The 26,155-nt window shown below is 46.2% G+C and overlaps 1 protein-coding gene across 1 annotated transcript in view; it reads left to right on the forward strand.

The window, feature by feature from the left end:
• Window positions 1–468: 468 nt before the first annotated feature.
• The window catches only part of LOC149347744 (uncharacterized), an 85,250-nt gene continuing 59,563 nt past the window's right edge, over window positions 469–26,155 (forward strand). Inside the window, exons 1-6 of the mRNA XM_089585665.1 lie at window positions 469–586; window positions 889–960; window positions 8,258–8,389; window positions 9,735–9,914; window positions 11,829–11,895; window positions 16,327–16,457. Of these exons, the coding sequence (XP_089441791.1) occupies window positions 567–586; window positions 889–960; window positions 8,258–8,389; window positions 9,735–9,914; window positions 11,829–11,895; window positions 16,327–16,457 (602 nt within the window). The 5' untranslated portion in view covers window positions 469–566. The remainder of the gene's footprint in view (window positions 587–888; window positions 961–8,257; window positions 8,390–9,734; window positions 9,915–11,828; window positions 11,896–16,326; window positions 16,458–26,155) is intronic.

Below are 26,155 nucleotides of genomic sequence, written 5' to 3' on the forward strand. Positions count from 1 at the left end.
GATTCGATTCTAAGTAAGCACGTGTCCCATGAGTCCTGCGCTTTCATAGGCATGTTATCAGTTAAAAGGAAGTGTCTCACAAAATTTTAAAACAGAACTGTCACTAAAAGCATGAGCCTCGGCACAAGTGTCTGGCTGGACACGATATTGCTTGCACGTTTTTCAACCGAGCCGTTCGAGGTGGGCCATGCGACTCATAAGCAAATAAAAGAGCTAGGAGCTCGATATCGTTGCATCATACCATCACAATACATAAAAGCGCCACTTAGAGAGCGTAACAAAAAGAACGAGCGAAGAACTGAAGCCGGTCGTTTTATCGATTCTATAGCGTGCTGGAATCCAGCGTTTAGGTGACAAACACGTTCGTTCTAGCGTGCGAAAGTGGCAAAGGTAAGCAGGACATAGCACAGCTCTTCCCCGCCCCATTGATTGCTGGAGGGAGGACCCGTTTGGCGGCCTCCCGTCACGCCTGTGCTCTGCGTGCTGCGCACTTTGGGAGGCGGCGTCGAAAAGTCCGTGCGCATGATCTTACACGTGCCTCTACTGCGAGGACTATTGTGACGGCCATGTTTGCTCCTCCAAGAAGGTAACCGTTACGACTAATTTAACTAACATTAAACGCGCTTTTAGATGTAGTCATTACGTGCTCCTGAAAAGGACGTTAGTTGTTTGCGAATGTGCAGCTGTGGTCGCCATAGCATTTACTGTCGTTTAGGCTTAACATTCAGCTGAAACGATTGCACGTCGCTTAAAGGGGCTGAAGAGGGCAACGCATCCCCCAAATTACGAGAGTGCGAAGGAAAACGAGAAAGACAAACATCGCTGAAGTTATATCCGTGAAGATCATGTACTAACAGTGTTTTTTTTTTCTTATATCTGGTTCCTCAGATCTGTTAGCTCAGGAACGTTCGGAGCTTCTGCGTCGTCGGCAGTGCGACCAATTTACCATACATGGAGCAGGTAAGCAGGAGTACACCAAAAATAACCATCAATTTTTTTCGTTGCCTATTTTTTATTTTTTGGCGCAGAAGTCAAAATGGAAATGAAGTTTCACTGCCAACTAGTTGAAAATGCACCTGCTGTATTTGTCTGTTCAACAGTCAGAGTACGTGTAACGTGCAACAAAAGAAAAATGTCAGCGATCGATCCTTCATGTCGTAACTGTCATTTAGATGCAGACCCAGTGTTTGAGTGTCGCTCCCGCAAAATAAACGTTCTGGAACAAGCATTCCTAAAGACATGCCCAGTTGATTAGAGCCGCCGAGCATTGTTTGAGCAGCCTTCTCTACCCTTATACGTTATTGCTCTTACACAGTCGAGCCCACTTTTAACAAGCCCGACGGTCGTGCAGATAGCGTTCGCTGTATCAGAAGCTCGTGTTAACCAGAGAATTCGTGCCCATGATGGCGAACAAAGACTGCCTCATTGTTGTGATATTTTTTCCCTTGTAAATTTAATGGTTTGAAATTATGCTGCATTTGTGTTATCTGCATTGTATTATTGTACTTCCCCATCACTCCAGCGTAAAAAAGACGAGCACAAAGGAAGAAAACACTTACGACACGGACAAACGCTGCACTCACAACTGATTTTATTTCGCCAGCAATGGGAAATATAAAGATTCCGCCGCGAATGCGCGCGCACGAAAGTACACATGCCATGAATAACAAAGATACATTATTAGCCCATCAGATACATCTTATCGTGTGGCAGAGAAAGGATCACATTCCGCTTTGTAGAAATGAACAGAGGTATCGCTTACGCAAAGTCACCCTTTTTCTTTATATGGTACGCTTCTAGTAGTTCACGTGCAGTTTGATCTTTGCTTTTGCCTAGAATCCTTGCACCGTCAAAATGAGGCGAACAATCCTGGCAAGACCTGCAATGTTTTACTAAGTTAACATCTTCATCATTCTCAAAATTCCTTTCATGCTCCCTCAATCGATCATTGACACATCTGCCAGACTGGCCGACATAGGCTTTTCCGCATGACAGTGGAATTTCATATACCACTCCTGACTGACACTGTACATGGGGCTTGGTATGCTTTTTCCCGCATCCAGATTTTTTAACCTCCTTACCGGAGATACGAGGGCATAGTTGGCCAAGCTTTTTCGGAGCCGAAAAAACGAGTGGCACCCCAAACCTGTTCGCTACTTTTTTCAAGTTATGCGAGACTGTGTGCAGGTGGGGGGAAACTTCCAGACGCACAGTGCGCTCAACTTTCCTCGTCTTCGTGGACGTCGTGCTCTTCTTTACCTTTTTCAGGAGGGTTTCGACAACGACCGTCACGATCGACTGAGGGTAGCCCGAGTCCAATATTCGTGCCAATTGGCCGTCAAAGCTGGTCTGCATTTCATGTTCGCACGATTTATCTGGGGCAGATTCTAGGCAGAAGTTCACAATGGTTCTCTTTATTATTTTAGAGTCTGCAGAATCATATGGTAAAAGTCGTTTTTGCACACGTGGAGAGTACCGCCAATACACGTGATCCCCACCGAACTTTAAACGAATATCTAAAAACTGTAGAAATTTCTCTTTTGGAACTTCGCAAGTGAAGGTCAGTCCCTTTCCATGCTGTTTATAAGCGTCTAAAATCTTGTCAGCAATAGCGCAGTAGTGTAAAGGGCTCTGCTTGTCCAATAAGATAAAAAAATCGTCAACATAACGGTACACTTCTGTGACCTCGTCCGGTTTAACTTGAAAAAACTCGCATAACTTGAAAAAAGTAGCGAACAGGTTTGGGGTGCCACTCGTTTTTTTCGGCTCCGAAAAAGCTTGGCCAACTATGCCCTCGTATCTCCGGTAAGGAGGCTACAAAATCTGGATGCGGGAAAAAGCATACCAAGCCCCATGTACAGTGCCAGTCAGGAGTGGTGTATGAAATCCCACTGTCATGCGGAAAAGCCTATGTCGGCCAGTCTGGCAGATGTGTCAATGATCGATTGAGGGACCTTGAAAGGAATTTTGAGAATGATGAAGATGTTAACTTAGTAAAACATTGCAGGTCTTGCCAGGATTGTTCGCCTCATTTTGACGGTGCAAGGATTCTAGGCAAAAGCAAAGATCAAACTGCACGTGAACTACTAGAAGTGTACCATATAAAGAAAAAGGGTAATTTTTGCGTAAGCGATACCTCTGTTCATTTCTACAAAGCGGAATGTGATCTTTTCTCTGCCACACGATAAGATGTATCTGATGGGCTAATAATGTATCTTTGTTATTCATGGCATGTGTACTTTCCTGCGCGCGCATTAGCGGCGGAATCTTTATATTTCCCATTGCTGGCGAAATAAAATCAGTTGTGAGTGCAGCGTTTGTCCGTGTCGTAAGTGTTTTCTTCCTTTGTGCTCGTCTTTTTTACGCTGCAGTGATGTGGAAGCAAAGTAACCAACTTGCCCAGAAGCTCGTTTTACTAAAGTATTATTGTACCTGCGACTTTATTGTACTAGTTGTATATTAATCTCCCCTCTCCCCCCTGTGATGTCAGTTGGTGCTGTGGGTAAAGCGATAAATAAATAAATAAATAAAATAAAGTTGAAGGGGTCTAGCTATTGCTTCGTTATAGCCCGTTTCGTCAGAGCTTCCAAGGGGAATCATCATTCTTCGTTATATCCATTATTTCGTTATAAACCGTTTCGTTACAACGAAGTTCGACCGCGATACAAAGTCAGACAACAGTGGCTTTTATTTCTTTAGAAATCCGCTAAGCGCAAGTCTGTTTCTCCAAAGCAGGCTTTATCACGGCGCTTTCGAAGCTTTCCAGCGTGGTCATATGCTGCTCGCTGAGACGCTTGCTGACGACAATCTGCTGTCGACGCATGATATTGCTAATCGCGATTGAAGCGTTCACGGCAGGCGCTGATATGTCGGTGTCCTCGTCTCCGATAATCGGCAGTTGTAAGGATGCTGCATGAAGCTACTGCAGCGCAGTGGACGTGCACGCAGCACTCACCGTCCGCTCTTGGCATTCTGTTGGCTCAGAACGTAGAGAGCTGATTGGGCAGGGCAACGCAGGCCCGTTACGAGCTGTGCCATCCAGGTACTCGCATTCAAGCTTTTCAAATCCCTGCCATGGTTGATCGTCGATCGCGGGTAGTATAGTTTCGCTTTCAACCTGACGCTGTCTCGCGGCCGGCGGTTACCTGCAGTAACAATGCTACAATGCCCATCTTTTAAAGCTTTTTTTTTGTGCGTGGGGTGGGGGGGTGGCCACCACGATGTTTCGTAAAAGGAGGGAGGGGGGGGGATCGCGGAAGAAGGGCGAGTCTTTGCTGCTGCCACCACGCTGGCGGAATCCGCGCATTTTTCAACTTCGGGATGGAAGGGGGGGGGGGGAGGGTTAAGATATTTTCTCCTTGGTGGCTCCTCGTCTCGCTCCCTTTAACCGAGTGGCCATGGTTTATTCAGTGCCATTATTATTGTTATTGTTATTATTATTATTAGGGATTCGATCATTATATATATATATATATATATATATATATATATATATATATTAGGACGACGTACGCTAGCCCTAGCTCAGGTGCTTTATATATATATATATATATATATATATATATATATTCAATTTTCCAGATTTTCGAGAACGAACTGCTATCCTCGGAAAATGGGTACTGCGAACTGTTGGCCTCTGCAACAAGTGAAATTCGTAAATCGCATTGCTTTAATCGGTGGCCTCAGTCCAAATTTCCTAAATTAAGCTTCGATGGTCCCCACCTCATGACACGGTCATAGCATGCGAACATTGATAGCAAAAGCAAGAATCGATGGCCACCTGGAGGCATTATATGGGCACGTCTGTGCAGTGACTGCCAAACTGTAGTTCGAACAGCCTTTTTACACGGAATACGTGTGAGTAAGGCTTACTGACGCTTCTTCGAAGTTTTCTAAAGAGTTGTCGTGAAGTAATAAATAAATAAATAAATAAATAATGCATGCGCTTCCATGTACGCTGCCTCAGAGAACTCTCTCCAGACTATACTAATATGAGCTGCGTTAGTTCCGCACTTGAATCTTGCGTCACTGAAACGAATGAATGTAAGGGTTCATCAAAGCTATCTTGAATATGCTGATATCGCTGAGGTCGTTTGGTTGCCAGAATCATAAGCGGCTAGCTCACAAAATAATCCTCGGAAAAATTTCTTTACCCACTTCTAGGCAGTTTCTACAGACTGCAACAGAGTCTAAGGGCTCCGTATTGCCATTTTCAAAGTCGCTTTCATTCCTCTATCCAATATTGCGCGTGACAGCAAGCTGCCATTATGCAAACATTGCTTCGAGGGCCTCTTCATATTGCGTCACCGTAGCTTCGGCTGTGGTTACAGCTATCTGTCGTGAATGGCATCAAGGAAAGAAAGCGACAAAGCATACAACAGGATGAATATGCTTCGTGTTCATCAACCACCTTTTTTTTTTGTGTGTGTGAGGTGCGCCTTTCAATATCATCGTAATTGCCAGCCTAGATAAGTCTACCGGAGAACAAAAGGCCTCTTTAACACGGCCTTTTTGTGCCTGCGCGCCCATTCTCTGCCTCCACTGTTTGAATTCAATCGACCAGCTTCTAATGCGCATGCTCAGTTTATGCTGATTACAGGAGCAAGCGATAGGTGGCGGCAGCTGTCAAGCGTGCACCTGAGTCGCGTAAGCACGCGTTTTTGTTTTCAACCAGTTTTATGGGTAGTAGACGAAGTTCCACACACTCCCCAGAGGGCACCACATCCTGTGAAAAAGACAGAATCTTGTTTTCCCAGCTGGCTCTTTGATGGACTAAGTCTCTCTCTTAATGTGAAAGCCTTTAATGCCTCATCGTTGTCGACAGAAAGTTGTCAGCAGAGGTGTCACGCTTTTCGGTTGGTCGAAATGGTTATGACGTCAGAGTGCGCGGATTCGAAGTAATGAGGTCACCCACGGATGCTTGACGCCCACATTTGGAGCACACGACAACTAATAAAACAGTTGTCCGCTCCGACAGGGGGCGTAAGGCGTCCGCGGGTGACAACATTACATACGCCATTACTGCGAACAGAGCCATGGGTACAACCGAACTCATCGAAGCAGTGAGAGAGTCGTGCTAAAGAAGCAGTCAAAGTGTGTAGTAGTAATGTGCAGTGAAAACGTGTAGTCAAATAAAGCACTAGTACAGCACAAACAGTCTCACAGTCAATGCCAAACTGCGCCAGGAAAGGCTTTCGCCTTGCAGCACTTTAAAGAGCCAAAGTGCCCCCTGAATTTTGTTTGTTTGTTTGTTGTCAATTCCACTCTGCTACCCGATGGAACCATCGGCTGTATCTTTCCTTCGCATTATTTTTAAGTCCTGTTAATACACATTTTCTGTTCTTGATTTCCACGATACTTCGCCAATCTTTGGCACCCAAAGTAGGGAGTGCGTTGATTATTCGAGCGCGTTAACTACATATGGATATTTCGCGCCCCATTCCGCGAAACGTCTAAAAAAAAGCGTTTGAAATCTCATCTGGCCCAGGGGACTTTTTTACATCCAGGTCTAACGACAAGTTACGAACACCAGCGTCAGAAATTACTAAATCAAGAATTGAAGGCAAGGGCATGTGAAGCTGTGGAAGACGGCCATCGTCTTTTGTAAAAGCAGTTTTGAAATGTCCACTGAAGGCTGAACAATTTGCAGCATTATCACACACATCCACACCATCAACCAAAAATACAATGGCAATGCGAGAACTTGGGCTAGGCTAACCTTTCGCCAGAATGGCTGAGGAGATGTCGAATGAGGGTTGGAACTACTGTGCTATAATGTTTGTCTTCGTGATGCGTAATTTTCAATTTTAGTTCTAGGATTACCTTCTCTATGAGGGGTTTCAGACTGAAGGAACGGGAATTTTCAGATCTCTTTTTCAACCTTTTAAGCTTGCGCTTTAACGTGTCCGAAGTAACGCTGCATTTTTACCATTTGTTGACACAAACTGTTGAATGCATTAAAAAGCAACGTGTTTGAACAGGAACTACATACTGTTTACATTACATTCACTCGTTCTAAATGTTTCAAAGCGAAACGCCAGTAAATCAACAATTGATTCATCAACAGCACGAAAAAATTTGGAACGAGCTCTATTGCATGCATTTCCGTAAGAGTACCCTACAATATTCAAATTTTCAAAATTTTTGTCCTAGAATGCTGGAGATGAAACCGCAGTGCGGAGCTAAAAATATTACCTTTAAAATGCTACTGAGCTAAATGCAAAACTTTCCTGAATAACGACAAAAACATCTAAAGAACATAGACAACTGTGTCGAAATCCGTTGCCGCTTCTACGTGTAAGTTATATGCTCATTGCATTTTCCTGTCCGTTCACGTGAAAAAAGCGCGCATAATAACCACCATGCAGATTTAGAGCAACAAAAGCGAAGGACAGGGATGAATAGACGATAAGAGTGCTGACTGACAACTGCTTGCTTAATTTATTCAAATACCCCAAGGGCCCGGGTGGGCATTACATGAGGGGAGGGAGGGGGGATAACAATGAAAATAATGAAACAGTATAAAATTACAATAAGTACAAAGGTCGTAGCTGCAGACACCATAACAAAATACACATAAAGCACTGTAAGCATACTTGTTCATCTGAGTGCGGTTTACACAATAAATACAAAACAACGGAAGGGTCAAGACTACAACTCGAGGTAGCGTGTCAGAAAGACTTCGAATTTGTCGTGATCATTGAGGAATGCAATGGTGCGAGGGAGCTGATTACATGACGGATGGAGAGGAGGAGAGACGAGTGAAAAAAAGAGATTGGTTCGAGCAAAGATAGGTTTCACTTTCATTTGGTGATCAATTCGTGGAAAAGCGTGACGGTCTGGTGTGATATGGCACATAGCAAAGGAAGAGTGACTATGATATAATTTTTGAAAAAAGGATAGAAGTGGAAACATTCTCTGTCTTTCGAGCGAAAAGGTAAGTGCAGGTTTTTCTTATTTCTGTTACACTCGATGTTCGCCAATAGTTCTGCGATATAAACCGGGTGGCTTTATTTTGTGATATATAAATAGACATAATATATAAACAGGAAAAGCACGCGAACACGTGTTATAAACCACAAAAACGAATTCTAGAGGCCCGTGTACTGTGCAATATCAGTGCCCGTTAAAGAACCCCAGGTGGTCGAAATTTCCGAAGCCCTTCACTACGGCGTCCCTCATGGCCTGAGTTTCTTTGGGATGTTAAACCTCAATAAACCAAACCAATATTTTATTGTCGTTTTCTTTGCGTGAACAGAGCAGACTCCAGATCCATGGACTCCATCAAGCCCATGCTGAACAAGGCTTACAGCCAACACCGGGACCTGCGGATAGCCAAAACGCACAGCCCTATAAAGCGGTCGACCTTCGGCTCCAAAGTCAAAGCTAAGTGAGAAGAACGTCGTACTTACTCTTTCTTGCTGTTTGTTCGGCATTTTGGACTGCAGCACTGCGCTTAAGAAAGCTGGAGGATAGTAGAAAACTATTTCTGCGTGATTTATTTTTCGTGTTTATTAATTTTTGTTGGCAAAACCACGAGATTGCCGGTGATAATTACACTCTCACTTTGGATATCGGTTAGTCGCAGAACGTTCATACAAAAACGGCTTTCGTGCATTTCTCAGCTGCTCAAACCGGTGGCTTAGCCAGAAATATTTTTCAGGGGGTGTTATACGCCGCCGGTAAAAAAATAAATAAAAAGAAAGAGAGCCTCAATGATGAGCAAAGGAAAAAAATAGTTTTCGGATAGCTTAGGTGCTGATCCGGAGGTGTTGCTGCTAGCTGTCTACGTCCCTACGTCTATGTACGCTAAATGCAAGCGTTTTGTGGGAACTTACACTAGCTGTTACCTCCGCACCTTTAGTTCAGCGCATGCAAACGCTGACGCAACGATAAGTTCAGCTTAATGGCGCCATCTGGTTTTTAGAATAGGAACCATTTTTGTCAACCAACCGACAATTTTCATTTTTACATTTTAGTATATCGATGTGGTGTGTAAGTAGCATTATGCAAAAAAAAAGGCCGAAGAGAGGGGGGAGGTATGCCGTGCTCAGAAAGTTTCGGGGGGGGGGGGGGGGGGGAGGGGGGAGTGTGTCCTGTCACCGAAACACCCGCCTACTTCAAACTATCTGAAACTCGTTGCATTTTGCATCGAACCTTCATTGTGCTCAGTTTCTCAGGTAATAAGAATAGTTACCCGAAGCTCAAAATATCGTCAAGTGTTCGCGCTCTCCTGCGTAACGCGCTAAACTCAGTGAAAGCGCGATAAAGCCTAAAACCAACAGTAAATTCTGTGACCTACAAACTTTATGGTAACAGGGCAATCCACAACAATCGCAACGTGCGTACGGTAACATGCCTGGGGCTGGCTACGCGATCACACAAAAACATCACGTGACTGTTCACGTGGCCGGACGTTTACGGTCTACGCCTCCGAATCCGCCAAGAAATGCTCCGTATAGCAGCTTTCACTGTAAAAAAAAACTTCACTGCGTAAAAAAGAAGTAACCGCGATTGAGCACTCTTGAGGCGCAAACGTGGTTGAGACGTTTCCCGATGGGCACTGAACCTCCCACGGACGTCCTGCAGACATCCTGAACATCCGCAGGACGTCAGGACACCCCATGAACGTCTCGGACATCCGCAGGAAGTCCATGGAAGTTTCAATGCCCATTGAGTTAGAACAGTGCTAAGTGCTGATTCATCTAGACCTGTTCTTCGGGTGGGGTACACAGGCTGCTTGACCCGCTGTTCCTGATCCGACTCCTGATCACGGTGGCTTGCGTGGCTGGCTTCACGTACCAGGCGACCGACTTCTTCATCATGTACTTCAAGTTCCCCACCACCACCAACATCCGCGTCGAGTCCATGAAGGACCTCGTCTTCCCTGCCTTCACCGTCTGCCTCAGCAACTGGCAAGAGTCTTTTTGGGCTTTACGCCTTACGTATATACTCTGAAGTCGAGAGTGTGACGGAATCCCGTCTGGCCGGGGGGATACATTTCAAAACACAGAGACGTCGACCAGTAAAATGAAAAATTGTAATTGACGTGTTGGCACCCAGAACGGGGGCCCTGTGAACAAGGCCCCCGCTCATTTAAGGCATTTAAGGTAACTGCAGCTGTCTGGACGAAACCAAAGTAATTTTGTCTGCGTGCCCGCATCCAGGAAACATTCCAAAACTACTCCTAAGACGCACAAAAAAAAAAGATTGCACCTCTGACTGATCGTTTCGAATATTTAATAACAAACTGGTCGATGAGAAAAGGGTCTGCGTTGAGGTACAGTTGATGTGAAAAAGTGATGGAATTTGTTTTACGTTTGTTCATTCAGGTAGAAGCCATGTTCACGTGGAGAAGTGTGAAGTAGCAAGAATAGCCTCGAATTACGTTTTAACTAGCATGCTTTTTTCTGCGCTAAAAAATTTGCTTCGAAACATTGGTTCCTTTATGCAGTAAATATTAGGCTGCACACCAATTACGGGAGTAATGTGTAGCTTTCCTGTGAAATTACCGAATGTGACAGCAGCGAATATAACAGCAGCGCAGTTAGCCTATGCTGTTATTGAAAAGAGAGGGTTACATCATGCACCGCGGCTTCGGTCTGGTAAATGAGTTTCCGCGTATGGCGAGCTCTTCCTGATTGCATCACTGTAATGATCTTGCCTTTTTTATCTGCCAGCTTCTGTACTGACCACACACGAGTAATGCGTGCGCGAGAATGCTTACCGCTCGTTTGTCACCAACCAAACATACCGAGGACATCCAGAGAACTTCCGGCATTCAGTCTGAAATGAGAAATGAGTTTGCGTTCTTTTGTTCCACGAGTGTTTTGAATGGATTAAGCCGACAAGCGCAGGAGATACTACTAGCAGAGAAAATTCCGAGGTTTTTAATGCTTTATTCATTGGTATCCTTGACATTGGCATATATTATATACATTACCTTCTTCCACGGCAGGAAATGCAGACAAAGCTGACGGGCCTTCTTCTTCTTCACCTCTTTATAATGGCACATACCCACGTGGGGGGATTGGCCAAGGTGTACTGGCATACATAAGGAAATTTGCTGTAGAAACTTCGTTGTTTTTTCTCATTGCGAATTTTGAGAATAAAAAGCTGCTTCAAAAAAGGTAGAAAATGGTCAACGTTGACGTTTTTGCGAGTCAGTTATTTAGTTTTATTCGCTTTAACCACATTTCATGTTTTTACGCCCACCTCGCTCCACTCCCGCTCGTATATTTGCTTCATTCAACCATCTGTTGATCAGAAAATATTTTCCTGCTGATTAGCCAGCCACCCTACGCCTTTTCGTTCTTGGGTGATTCCCCACCATTTATATGTATGTTAAGGAAAGCCTGTACAAAATTTGGGCCACACTTATTCCCAGTATGTGTGTGATGCCATAAAATAGCGCCACTTGGCGCCTCAGCGCGATGAACTTCCGGTCTGGTGCCGTCACTTCCGTTTTAATCGACGTCACTTCCGCTCTACTGACGTCACTTCCGCTCTACTGACGTCACTTCCAGTCTTTCATTAGTCAAGATTGGTCATATGACTCATACTCATACACATCACACAGTTTCCACATAAATATACACCCCTTGCAGCCTGGTGACGTTACTTCCACATAAAGTTGCCCCACAAAGAATCACGGTATCCCCATATGCCAGAACGCCACTATATACTGCCTGGGCTCCTATATACGGCCTCAACGAAAAATGTACCAACGGGATCTTTGTGCTATGAGGTCTAGAGTATTTGTGCTGTCGCATAGATTGTTCTGTGTGACATGAAATGCAAACTCAGAGAACTGACGCGTCTCCCCGCAGGATCGACATGAGGAAAGTGTGCGCTGATGAGAAACTGAAGGAGCACTGCGCTGGGAACGAGACATCGGTGAGTTGCCCATAGGAGGAGACATGCTATCCCACTCAAACCGCTCAGTGCTGTGGGAACATAGTGTCAGCCGAGCAGATGCCGTATTGAAGGTTCTGTCTGCACCTGAGAGCGACCGCTGGCAGACCAGGAGTCCACAATGGTCAATCCAATGCGACAGGCGAGGCGTCGGCCGACCGCGACTCGTGTTGAAGTGACGCCAGCTGCAATCAGGTTGCTCGTGGGACGTCAGTCAATCACTAGAAGCATGGCAGAACGCGGCGGGCTTCTCATGTGACGCGGAAGGATCGGACGCTTGAGCTGAAAAATAAAAATTATGCATACCTCTCTCATCTGACGTGCTTGTTTGGAGAAGCTACGTAGTAGCTACAGGTGCTTTGAGTTAGGAGCCAGTGCTGTAGCTGAAGATGCAGTGCATATGGGGACTGTGCTGAGTGAGCGCGGGTTCATTGCTGTTGTACGCTTACAATCAAGGAACGAGGGTAATCCCAAAAGTAAGGTCTCCAAAGGGCTGCGACCGCAGGCAAACCATATGTGTGGCTGCTCACCATACTGCTGTGTTCATTATTCCCCGTCTTCCAAACAAGCTATGACTCAGCGCGAAAGGGACTGTCAGTCTCGGCATGGCAGCCATTTTAAATAGAGCTCCCGTTTGTCGTTACCGCCAGGTGCGAAGTTCGCGCAGTTATTCGATTTTTGAACACAAAAGGTGGTCAACCAATCGAAATCCATCGCCAGTTGAGGGAGGTGTGCAGAGAGTCGTACATGGATGCTAAAGACATCCTCAAGTGGGGTAGGGAGTTCGCAGCTGGTCGCACTGAAATTGACGACTAAGAAAGAAGCGAGAGACCGTCAATTTCTGATGAGACAGCCGCGAAGGTCAAAGAAATGATGCGGCAAGATCGGAGGATCACACTAGACGAACTCTGCAGTTCGGTTCCTGGCGTTTCTAGAAGCACTATTCATAGGATTTTGACAGCAAATTTGAAATATCGGAAGGTGTGCGCAAGATGGGTTCCGAGGATGCACACAGACGACCATCAACGGCAACGCCTTGACTCCTCCCGCGAATTTCGTCGGCGTTATGAAGATGAAAAGGAGACGTTTTTGGATTCGATTGTTACGGGTGACGAAACCTGGGAATTCCACTTCACACCTGAGTCCAAACAAGAATCACATGAGTGGCGGCACTCCCATTCGCCCAAGCCGCGAAAATTCAAGCGAACACAGTCTGCCTGCAAAGTCATGGCAACTGTGTTTTGGGATCTAAAAGGGGTATTGCTGGTAGACCTTATGGCGCCTGGAACCCACAGTAGACGCGGACAGATATTTTGAGACCCTTAGCAAATTCAGACGGACGATTCGAAATCGCAGAAGAGGGATGGTGAGCAAGGGCGTGAGTCTTCTCCACGACAACGCTCGTCCCCACGTTGCCTGCTAAACCGCCGCTCTCGTGAAACAGTTTGGATGGGACATCACCAGCTTTCCTCCCTACAGTCCGGACTTGGGACCAAGTGACTAAAACTTGTTTCCAAAGCTAAAAGAACATCTCGCTGGAAGGCGCTTCACCGATGATGACGAAGTGAAAGATGCGGTCAAACGCTTCCTCAATGGCATGGCGGCGAGATGGTATGAGATGGGCATACAAAAACTGTCCCAGCGTCTGCAAAAATGCACAGACCGCAACGGCAATTATGTGGAAAAGTAGAAGAATGGTTCGCCTTTTAAGTGATTAGTAAATTTCTTGTAATAAACATTTATTTCGATTTATAAAAGAAAGGGAGACCTTAATTTTGGGATGACCCTCGTATATGCAGAATGTATGTGTTCGTGGCAGCTTTGGGGACTTGGTCGATTGAACAATGTGATGATTGTAGAGGCGTCACGACATCTACAATCTCGGGGATTGACAAGAGGGGGAATGAGTGGAGATAAGGCCCTGGGTGGAGCTTCCAGAGCTGTTTTGGCGTTGTCCAGCCACAAATGAAAACTGCTTAAGACTGAAGCACTTTTTTTGAAAAATCCGGCTGGCAGCGGCGTCCTATAGTTTTTCATGCTGTATGCTCGAATATCGCATCCAAATAAGGCAAACAACAAGCGCGAATTGCCTTTTTTAGCAGAAATATGCGGCCTCTGCCGCGGGGCACGCCGCGCGGCGCGCCGCCGCCCGTGATTGGTCAAGAGAGGTCGTGACATCACTTTGAGGACCGGAGAAGCGGCCGATGCGTATCCGGCGCTGCGCTGAGTGCAGATCGCAGCTTTCCGTGCCGTTGTAAAAGCGAATATGGCGACTATTTTTTTACTGACCTCCAAAGAAAAGGATACTACAGTTTGTTCATTCCACGTATCACCTGAAAACAAAAAAGACACAAGCAAAAAATTCTACGCCTCGCACAAGCATACGCCAGCGTGAAGGATGCGTATGCAGACCATGTGTAAAAGGTGCCAGTACAACTTCGGCTCGTATTCTCGGAAAGGAAGGGGCGCGAACAATACTCAAGTCAATTACAACCACCGGACGCCTCCTGGCTCGCCCGAAAGAGCGTCATCCTAAAGAAAAGGCCCAAAGCGCTGTGTAGAAAAAAATCCTGTTCTCAGTACCCGGCGTTGTAGGTTAAAGCAAGAAAGTATTTCAAGGAAACGATGAAGCCGCACGAAGTTGATGTCAAAATGAGCGAAGCGCAGTGGCCAAGCATGGCGAGGCATGTGACCACAGGATAGTGACTCGAAGCCAAGGCAAATACGCGCACAAGGCTGCTGCTTCACTCGTGGCGCGTTCAGCAGATGCCAGAAAATATTAATCGCTGCCTCGGAAACGTTCGCCCTTCCTAAATTTGCAGTTTAGATTCAGTGAAGTAGTGGCCAACTATGTGTGTTTAAAAGCCAAGCTAGCTGCAACTCGTTCGCTGCCACAACTTGATGAAGAAACCGACTAAGGTTGCGAGACATGGTGTTTTTTTTGCAAAAACTTGGTTGACATTCATTTCTCTGTTAAATTTTCATCCGAAATCAGAGCGTCGAACGCTTTCATTTTAATCGCTTAGATACGATTAAACGAGATGCCGCATATGAAGAACTTCAATGCTTGCTTGCTTTGCTTTATTGTGTTTTGCTTTGCTTGCTTGCTTCGACACGTCAAACCGAGTATAAAATCACTAACCGAGCCTTGCTGAGCACGCCTCAGGTAGTCTGGCCGCACCTAAGCTGAGAAGGTTTGGTTGGTTGGTTTATGGGGTTTAACGTCCCAAAGCGACTAAGGCTATGAGAGACGCCGTAGTGGAGGGCTCCGGAAATTTCGACCTCCTGGGGTTCTTTAACGTGCACTGACAACGCACAGTACACGGGCCTCTAGAATTTCTCCTCCAAAGAAATTCTAGCCGCCGCGGCCCGGATCGAACCCGCGTCTTTTGGGTCAGCAGCCGAGCACCATAATCGCTGAGCCACCGCGGCGGCCCAGCCTAAGCTGAGAAGAGCAACACATGCTTGAGCCTCTATTAGGTTTCTGCAGGGGTATGTTTATAGTGAGCATGTTTCTGCTTTTAGAAGGGGCGCTTCTTCGAAATGGTGGCACGCCTCTCATGCGCGAGGAAATGAAAGGAACTGCGTCATGGTTCAGCCACGACAGAAATTTCCAGAGATCACATTAGGGACAAGCTCTGCATGTAGCCGGTCTCAAGAAAGCGCTTCGAGCAGAGTACGCTTGCTTTGGTCGGCTTGAATTCTTCGTCAAAGCAGCGAGCGCTTGCTCTGCGAGCGTATGATCTTACGGAAAACAGTGGAAGACGACACAGTCGTAGGCGTAGTTGTTCGTGGACACGAAAGCAGAGTAGTATCTCGTGTTGAATCTGATTCTCAAAGTCGGCTGACACGCTTTGTACGTCACAACGCACGCAGTACGAGGGACAACGCATGCAGCATGAGAAACAACGCGCGCTGAAAGCTCTCTCGGGTGCGCCGAAGTATCCCCGGCTCCTCAACGTGACGTCACGTTGGCCGACATGGACGAGGTTTCCCTCTCCGCTGTTCTCCTCTCCTGCGGTCGCGCGGGGCGCGGGAGATTTAAACATCGCGTTTTTAATTGGTGATTGCGCCACTGTTTTGGACAAAATCGAAAAAATAATTTCACAGGCGTGATCAGCAATGAAACTACTTCAAAACCCTAAAAAATTAGCTGATTCGAAAACCGCCTCAGTATCCTTTTAAACAGCAGCTTCAAAATGGTTCGCGACACGTCACACACACTAAAAGAGATGTACAGGATTTAGACTAACAACAGTTGCGTGTAAAATGGCAGTTATCGCAAGAGCTCTCTGTCTCCTGTCTTCAACGTGTGGTGCTTCGAAAATCATGTAGTAGGCCTCAGTGTTGTTGTACTTTATTAGTTGCCAGGTTGCAAGAAACTAATCCCATGATGTGTTCTTGATCCTGAAGGCCAGACCCATCGTGGAGGCCATCAGAGAGCATAAGAACCTGTCTTCGCTGTCTTTCGACACCGGTGACGTTATCAAGAGCTGCAACATGAAGCCTACCAGCGGCTGTGATCCCTTCGATTGCCAGAACGAGTGAGTGAATGGTGCAAGCTGTGTCAGCCATGGCCTCAATAACCCCTATAGCTCTAGATATCAGTCTTGAACTGAGTGACAATCTATTTACCACACCGATGCGCACAAGTCGCAACTCGGGCATAGGCCTAATATACCGACTCCAGAGTGAAAGGGGCAGCGGCACTGTCATGCACATTATCTCAACTTTTTAATGCGAAACCATTATATGGCTCTGTCGATTCAGCAAAAAGTGTCCGCAATTTTATCCGCACTATTACGTCCTTCTATGAAGATAAATGTGCGAAAGTGTGACTGTGACAGATACTGTGTGATAAAAAGTTGCCGTGGGAAAAATTTGGTTGATGAGGTGCAATTAGCGATTTAATTCAACGTGAAAGAACGCGAAATAATACACTTAGACGTAAAAATAGCCATGGGCGTCGATATAGTACATGGACGTCAGAACAGTCACGGACGTCGATATAGTATGTGGACCTTGTGCGTTCGCATGGCTCTAAAGCTGGTCACCGCAGGGATGTCAATGTTTTTGTTACTGGGGATAGCAGCCATTATGGCGATACTTTCTGGCAGCTAGCCGTTACTTTGCTGAACAAAAACACGGTGCACTAATCTGGCAACAGCGATATTCCCGAATCAAGTGATCCTAAACTGGCACCATCATGATGCCATATGACGACCGCTGTTTCCATGAAGCGGATTCTTACTTCACTGCAGGAATATTTTTTAGACCATTGCTCAGGAGTGAAAAAATATTCTCCTCAAAGGGATTTCAACGCTTCTTGAATCAGTGAGAAATAATTAATTTTTATTTTCTTTTTGTGCATGTATTCGTGGCAGTATAACTGATGGTGCCGCAGAACACGACCGCCTCCCACGCTTCACTGTCTTGATCTGAGCTTTTAATCGCACCTTGGTAGTTCTCCGCAGGTAGCTATTTACGAGATTGTTCAAAAAGAACAGAAAAAAGCTGGCGGGGCATTTCAAAAACTAGCAGTGAGGTTTGTCTATTCAAAGTATTCACGTCAAACTAGCGCTACCAGTCTAATAGTTCAGTCAAATTTACAAAGCCTGTCACAGAGAAGAATCATTTCAAGATTGAAGTTTTTGTTCCAACTTCTTCACGGTCACTTCGAAATAGCCAATTCACAATACTTACACCCGCCATTCAAACACTCGTCTAGAACAAACCATATTAAAACACTTCGTCAACCAGTCAGCCGTGCAAATATCCACAGGTACTCCCTGTTTCCAAATGCTATATCATATTGGAATAAATTGCCTGAAGATGCGGTGAAGTGTACGTCCGTGGAACTATTTCTTAATTATATCGAAAAAATTGACTTTTCTGTTTAATTCTCTCCTAATCTTTTTGTGTTTGGGTCAGAGAACATCTCTGTATTTTTGAATTTTTGTTTTTACTCTGTTTGATCAATGATGCACTGTAAACACTCCTGCATGGGCCCGAAAAGGGCCTGCAGTATGTTCAAATAAATAAATAAATAAAATATGATGTGATGCGACAAATCTGCGTTAATAATGGTGGTTGCACATTTCGCTTCTGGAGGGCAGAGGTATACGGGGTTGAGCGACGGGTGGGGGCCTTCTGTAGGGTGGAGATGGGTGCATGATGGGTGACAGTCTACTGGAAGAAGGAGGTGGGTGCGTGTGTGATGGGTTCCTCTCTTTCCTTCGCTGAGGCCTCGGCTTCAGTTTCACACGATGCATGCTGTTGGAGGAAGGTTGGAGGGTAGTCATTCTGTAGGGCGCAGGTGGGTGGGCGGGTAGCGCTTTTGGATGGTGCGGCTTCACTTGCAAAGGCTTCACAAACCACCGATTAGGGGGAATGATAGCCATACTGCCGACGCAGTAAAAGAAGAAACGGTGTTTTTCAACAGAGTGCAAAATGTATTTCATTTGTTGCGTTTATTGATCCTTACCTTGTCATTACTACCCTTGTCTGCTGGAGCAAGAGGAGGAGGAGGTGGAGAGAAGACCCTTATTCGAAACCGGTACGCGTGTGCTTAACAAATGGTCACGTGCTTTGCTTTCGTATGTTGAATGACTCGATATGAGCTGTATCAGGGCACTTTTTGCTGCAGTATACTGCCGGGAAGAATCTTTGATCGTAGTAAGGGGACCCTTTGTAAGCCTTTACCTGTCACAAAACTTTCCCTGCAGATTCAGTTAGGGACAGAAACGGCCACTGCTATATACAGGCACAGCTGACATCACGGCGCGTGGGGGGGAGACTGCTCTGGCAGAAGTGTCATAAACAAGGAATGGTTTGTTTACTTACAGAAAGTTCAGCAGGTGGTACATAGCAATTATATAGCACAGCATTTTTTTGTCGATCCATTGCGGGTCCCCAGCTTCGTCTTGTCAGTTTCTGGGTTTCCCGCTCGAACGCTTTTTTAAGGAGAAAACCGTTAATGCCTCACCGTTGTCGACAGAAGGTTGTCAGCAGAGGTGTCACGCTTTTGACGGGTGTCCACCGAGATATGTGAGACAGTTATAGCTTAACTTTCTTTCTTTCTTTCTTTCTTTCTTTCTTTCTTTCTTTCTTTCTTTCTTTCTTTCTTTCTTTCTTTCTTTCTTTCTTTCTTTCTTTCTTTCTTTCTTTCTTTCTTTCTTTCTTTCTTTCTTTCTTTCTTTCTTTCTTTCTTTCTTTCTTTCTTTCTTTCTTTCTTTCTTTCTTTCTTTCTTTCTTTCTTTCTTTCTTTCTTTCTTTCTTTCTTTCTTTCTTTCTTTCTGTCTTTCTTTCTTTCTTTCTTTCTTTCTTTCTTCCTTTCTTTCTTTCTATCTTTCTTTCTTTCTTTCTTTCTTTTCTTCTTCACCTCTTTATAATGGCACATACCCACGTGGGGGGATTGGCCAAGGTGTAGTGGTATACATAAGAAAATTTTCATAGGATTAAACGTGAATTTTGAAAAATGTATTCATGAAAAACGACAGAAGAATATTTGAAGTGAAATAACAAAGAACATTTTGGCGAGAATAATAATAATTAAAAAAAAAACTCCGAGACTTTTAAAGGAGTTAGCAAATCAACCTACCAGTTGCAATTATGTAATCATGTAGATTCCCACAAATTGAACTCAAAGCAAATCCTTTGGCGCTCGCTCCGAACGATAACAACACTGGCATAGATAACGGGAGCCCTAACCTGGAGAGAGGGACCTCCAGGTAAATCTTTCTCTGAAGTGCGAACTTTGGACAGCAGAGGAGGAAATGGTCCATAGATTCAACGACCCCGCATGAGTCACATAGGTTTGTTGGAGACCACCCACATCTGCATAGGTATAAATTTAAACTGGGAATCCTGCACCGCAGTCGCGTCATTGATACCTCACACTGCCTGGTTTTACACGAACGGACGTTCCATTTATACGCTAAGTGCTGATAATCAGCAGTATTTAGTAGGGGATCACGTAACCTGGCTGATATGTGTTGGAACCGCTGAAACCTGGAGATCGCCAGCAGACTGAAATTCGGGACGGGATGCGTTACTGGCCCGTCAAGAGCTGACCTTGCTAAATAATCAGCCACCTCGTTGGAATGAATGCCTGCATGACCAGGAACCCAGAAAAAACGGACCTCCTTTAAAGTGGACGGGACAAAAAATCGCAGGACGCGGCACAAAAAATATTTTTGGGAAGTTTCAAGGGAGACTAAAACTGACAAACAATCAGCCAGGATGATAACGTGAGATACATGACACGGAATTTTGTGCAAGGCCATTCCAAGAGCCAAAAATTCCGCAAAGAATATGGGGATATAATCTGGGATGCGGACAGAATAGCTCCATGCCAAATCCTGCGAAAAGATGCCAACTGCAGCTTTTTGGCCGCTGACGGAGGCATCAGTAGAAAGCACCACATGATGGGGGAATTCCGCTATATGACCAGAAAGAATGCCGTTTAAAATGTTTGTGGGCATGTGTTTCGCATGAGATGGGAAGATGTGGTCAAAATGGAATTCCACTGCTGCCGGCGTGTCGTCAACCCACTGCAAGGAACTGAGATCAACACCAATCGGGGTTAAAAGTTTCTGCGTTAAGGTAATTTGTGGCATTTTATACCGTGGCCAATGATGGTAAAAAAATAAGGCCTGCTGAGACACAAAAATAGGAGTACTGACATTAGTCATCGGGTCCAACGACCTGAGGAAAGTTCGCACCGTGAGTATTTGAAAGCGGGAAATTAAATCGGGCATACTGGCTTCGAGATAAAGCAGGGCGTTTGAAACTGATTTTGGGAGACCAAGGCAGAGACGTAGAGCGCGCCTTTCCAGTAAGATTAGGGGTTGGACCTTGTAGTTTGCGCTACCAGAGAACAAAACGCAACCAAATTCAAGTATAGGTCTTACATAAGCTTTGTAAAGTAACAATAATGTGTCGCGGTGCATCCCAAACCTTTTATTGGCGATTCGTGTCAGCCGGCCTAGAGCGCGTTCTCCTTTACGCACGTTGTTCTAGATATGAAGGCTCCAATCTAAGGTTGGATGGTAAGTAACACCTAGATATGTAACAGATTCCACTTGCGGAATCAGATTAAAGTGATGGGCTAATGAAATGTACAAAGGCGTGTCTGGAGGAAATACCAGTGTGCCACATTTGTTAACATTCAGGGATAAATTAATACGGTGCAACCAAACTCCAAGAGCATCCAAATATCCCTGCATAATCTGGTAAAGCGAATGGATATCCGTGGCCGAGGCGAAAAAAGCTATGTCGTCTGCATACACAAAAACTGTTATATCAGGACGGATGGGGATGTCACTGACCAAAATATTAAAAAGCAGCGGTGATAGTACCGAGCCTTGCGGCACTCCTCTTGATTGATGGTAAGTATTAGAACGTAGGGTACCCTCTGCGCAGTAAAAGTATCTGTCCTTTAGAAATTCAGATATCCATGCATAAATGTAGGTTGGAGGATGTAACTGCGCAAGTCTGTCAAGTAAAATAGTATGTTCTACACTGTCATAGGCCTTTGCTACATCAAGAGTCACCAAAGCTGAAACTTCTCTTCTGCGTATCGAGAGCCGGATTCTACTCTCAAGATCCACATGCGCGGTCCATATAGAGCATCCGCGACGAAAGCCAATCTGTGCTGGGCTAAGGCCATTAACATCCTGAACATGTTTTGTGAGACGGCTGTGCACTACCCTTTCAATTAATTTGACTAAATTTGAAGTTAGAGCAATTGGCCGAATATTATCTAAAACGTACCTTTTACCAGCATCTTTCCTCAATAAAATAATTTTCGCTATCTTCCAAATGCTTGGAATCCATGCATTGTTCAATGAAGTATTGACAATATCTAAGAGGTTGCTTGTGAAATCCTTGGCTAAAATTTTAATCATACCAACAGTGACACCATCTTGCCCGGGAGCTGCAGGGTGCATCATTGCTAGGACTGAGAGGAGCTTTGACGCATCAACCTCGGTATAATCTGAAGAGGGTGTGATTGCGCGCAGAGGGACATTTCTTTGAGTCTGGAAACGTACCGCTAGTCCCTGAGCAATACTATCCAGGGTTTCCTGAGCCTGTTGGGGGGATAACACTGTTGAAGAATTAAGGTGAGGGACTGGAGAACTCTTGTTACGTTCCATAAATCTATACAGGGCCTTCCGATTACGAGGATTTGAAAGATAAGTGTTCAAATTTTGGTTATAGTCCTCCTTGGCTTTTGCAATTGTTCTTTTGAAAGATGCAGAGAAAAATTTGTAATTTAACCAATTTGCTGGACTCTGGTTGCAGGATAGCCTCTTCCAGGCCGCTTTTCTGCAACGATAGGCCTTCTCACATTCTTGTGTCCACCAGGGAGACGGCTGTTTATTAGAGACTGCTGCGGGCACAGTGAATATTGCATGGTCTACTGCACTTTGCAAAAATGAAACCGCCTGCTGAGCTCTGTCATCCCGGCTAGTACTGACTATAGAGGCAAGTGAGGCGGACATCGAACTTTTATAAATATTGTGGTTGACAAATTTATGGTTTACACAACTATTTTTGTGCGGAGATAACCGGATAGTGAAAGTTATAGGAAAGTGGTCACTAGAAGTACCCGAATCTTCTGTCAACCAGTCAGTCACCTCAAGCCTACCTGCCGATAATGTTAAGTCAATGGCTGAGCGAGCACCGCCTCGCATAAATGTTATATCTCTTGAATTACAGCAGCGTACAGCATTTGCAGACAGCCACGACCAGAGAAGCTGGCCGCAGGAATCAGTGCGACTTCCCCATTCACTGTGGTGGGAATTAAAATCTCCCGCAATAGCTACACTACTTGCGCCAGCCACCAAGCTGTCTAAGCAGTCTGTCCTCTGTACACCTAAAGGAAAGTAGGTATTAGCAATTGTAATATCAGCACACTGCGGAAATGAAATTTTGAGCGCTAAAAGCTCACAGTCAGGGAGAAGAATTTTGTTAGAGATAGATGCCTGATGACATATGTGGTTAGAAAGCATGATTACCAATCCGCCTCCCCTACCAGCATTTCGATCTAATCTGAAAACTCGAAAGTTTTTCATTGAAAATGATTTATAAGGTGATAATCACGTTTCTTGTAAAAGCACGATATCAGGGTTGTGTTTCCGAATAAGTAGTTCGAGATCTGGAAGAGAAGAGAATACAGAGCGGCAATTCCATTGTAACACTTTGATGCCTGCCATGATTACTGACCAATTGAAGAGGCAGACACCGCCTCTTTGAGGATATCAGAATTGGGAAGAAGTTTTGGTGGTCCTTTTCTAGCTTTCATCTGATGAGAACTAGATTTAGATGGAGACGAGGAAGCACGACGCTTTTGCGTAGAACACGACATTTCAACATCTGTTGTGCAGATATCGGTGCAACATGCATTGCTAGGTAGAGAGATGTTAGGTGGAGATGGTGACACAGATTGAACTGCAATAAACTGAGCCAACGCCTCAGAAAATGTGTTTAGCATACGCTCAACAACATTGTTAAGGGCTTTTTCTACAGTGGAGACAATGGAGGCAGTCAAGTTGGACTCAATATCCCCAACAGAAGCGCGCACACGACTAGCTGTCTCAGCGACAATCCGGTCTGGACCGTGTCATCGCCTATGCCAGCCGCCTTCTTTCTGCGCCCGAGCGCAATTACTCCATAACAGAACGTGAGTGCTTAGCCCTTGTCTGGGCAGTTGGCAAATTCCGTCCTTATTTATACGGCCGCCCTTTTACGGTTAAAACCGACCACCATGCGCTATGTTGGCTCTCCTCTCTGAAGGACCCTGCAGGGCGGCTTGGGAGATGGGCATTGCGTCTGCAAGAGTATGATTACACCGTGACTTACAAGTCTGGCAGGTTACACCAAGATGCCGACTGCCTCTCCCGCTACCCCATTGGCCAGTGTGACTTGTTTGGCCCTGCCATCGAAGCCGACCTGTTTTCTATCTCTGTCCTTGCCAACATGGGAGAAGAACAGCGCCGCGATGACGATTTGCGCTCAATTATCGACCGCCTCAATTCCACACCGTCTGATCCCTCGATGCGGCGCTTTGTGCTCTCTGACGGAATCTTGTATCGCCGCAGCCTCAATCCGGATGGCCCCAACCTTCTACTAGTTGTCCCCAAGCACCTTCGTCCTGCTATCCTTCATGAACCCCATGATCTCCCCACTGCTGGCCACTTGGGTGTATCGCGTACATACGACCGTGCGCGACGTCGCTTCTTTTGGCCCGGCCTGTTCCGCTCCGTACGCCGCTATGTTGCAGCCTGTGATGAGTGCCAGCGCCGGAAACGCCCTGCTACTCTCCCAGCTGGCACACTTCAACCTATTGACGTGCCCCCAGAACCTTTCCATCGCGTCGGCTTGGATCTTCTGGGTCCGTTTCCAGAGTCCACCTCCGGCAACAGATGGGTTGCAGTTGCCACGGACTACGCCACCCGTTATGCGATCACGCGGGCACTGCCAACCAGTACAGCTACAGATGTTGCGGACTTTTTGCTATACGACCTCATATTGCACCATGGTGCTCCCCGCCAACTTCTTACAGACCGCGGCCGCTGCTTTCTGTCCAAGGTTGTCTACGACATTCTTCGGTCCTGCTCTACTAAGCACAAGCTCACCACCGCCTATCGCCCGCAGACAAACGGACTTACTGAGCGTCTCAACCGCACTCTGACCGACATGCTCGCTATGTACGTTTCCCCCGATCACCGCGACTGGGACCTCGCTCTCCCGTATGTTACCTTCGCATACAACTCCTCCCGCCATGATACTGCCGGTTACTCCCCTTTTTACCTTTTATACGGCCGCGAGCCCCAATTGCCTTTGGACACGCTACTGCCTACTCCTGCTGCTCCGTCTTCTGAATACGCCCAAGACGCCATTGCCCGTGCTGACTACGCCCGTCAACTTGCACGCTCCCGACTTCTCGCCTCGCAGGCCTCACAGCAGGAGTTCTACAACCGCCGTCACTGCACAGTCTCTTTCTCTCCTGGCTCCCTCGTCTTGCTTTGGTCCCCATCTCGCCGCGTCGGCCTCTCCGAAAAACTTCTGTCCCGTTATGTTGGCCCGTACCGTGTCCTGCGCCAGGTAACCGCTGTCACTTACGAGATCGCTCCGGCCTTCCAGCACGGTTCCTCCCGCCACCTTCAACGTGATATCGTCCACGTCTCGCGCCTGAAACCCTACCTCTCGCCATGCCCCTCAACGTCATCCAGTACACCGTGACGGTGTTTTTCCGGACGGGGGGCCATGCAACGGATATTCACAGAAGACGATGAGAAGGAAGTGCCTGACTGGTGTGCGCGCGCTAGTGTTCGGTGTCTCCTGTGTTGTTCGCTCTGCGCTCCGGTCGCCCTTGCTTGTGACTAACCTTTCGGGCAACGTAACATCTTGAATCCTTCTTCCTGTTAAGAAGAGCGTAAGCATCGGCTCTTGAGCACCGCTTCTTTGTGATAATGTCTAACAAGCTGCGCTCCTCACTGCGTTTTGCGCAGTCGGCATCATCTGCTGGGTGGTTATTGCTGCAGAGGCAACAATGAGGCTGTTCTGAGGTGCAGTTATCCGCAGCATGACTTTCGCCACACAAACGGCAGCGGGTCTCTGACTTGCATGCTTTGCCGCTATGCCCGAACCGCCAACAGTTGGTGCATTGAAGTGGGCGCGGTTGAAGAGTGTCTACACGGTATACAATAGGCCAGATTTTTAGTTCAGTAGGGCAGGAAGTGCCAGCAAAAGTTGTTATCACCGATTCAGTAGCAACACGCGAGCCGTTTATTTCTCTACTGCACCGATATACCGAAAGGACTCCAACACCTGCATCCTGAAATTCTTCTAGAATTTCTTGCGGGGAAGATGCTGGGTCCACACCGCGTACAATGCCCTTGACGCATGCAAGCTGCTCGGGAATGAATGCTTTTACCGGTAGTGAACTGAAAAATTTGCGCTGCAGCAAGTCAGCCACACAAGCGATATCGGACGATTTGCAGACAATGCCTCTACGGCCAAATGGGCGCACTTCAGAGATCTGAAGATAGTTGGAGGTCAATGATGGTAGTTCCTGTTGAATAACTTTGGGTGTTTTCATTTTGATCGCCCCCTCACCGATTGGGACGAGAGCCACAGGAATTGCCTCAATGCCATTTTTCTGGAAGCACTCAAGCGGCAGGCTTTGGGCTGGCAAGCTGGCAAACCAAGCTGCCGACCCTCCACCTGGGGAGGT

Source organism: Amblyomma mixtum, chromosome 4 (assembly GCF_055824585.1).
Source record: "Amblyomma mixtum isolate Tamu chromosome 4, ASM5582458v1, whole genome shotgun sequence".
Lineage (NCBI taxonomy): Eukaryota > Metazoa > Arthropoda > Arachnida > Ixodida > Ixodidae > Amblyomma > Amblyomma mixtum.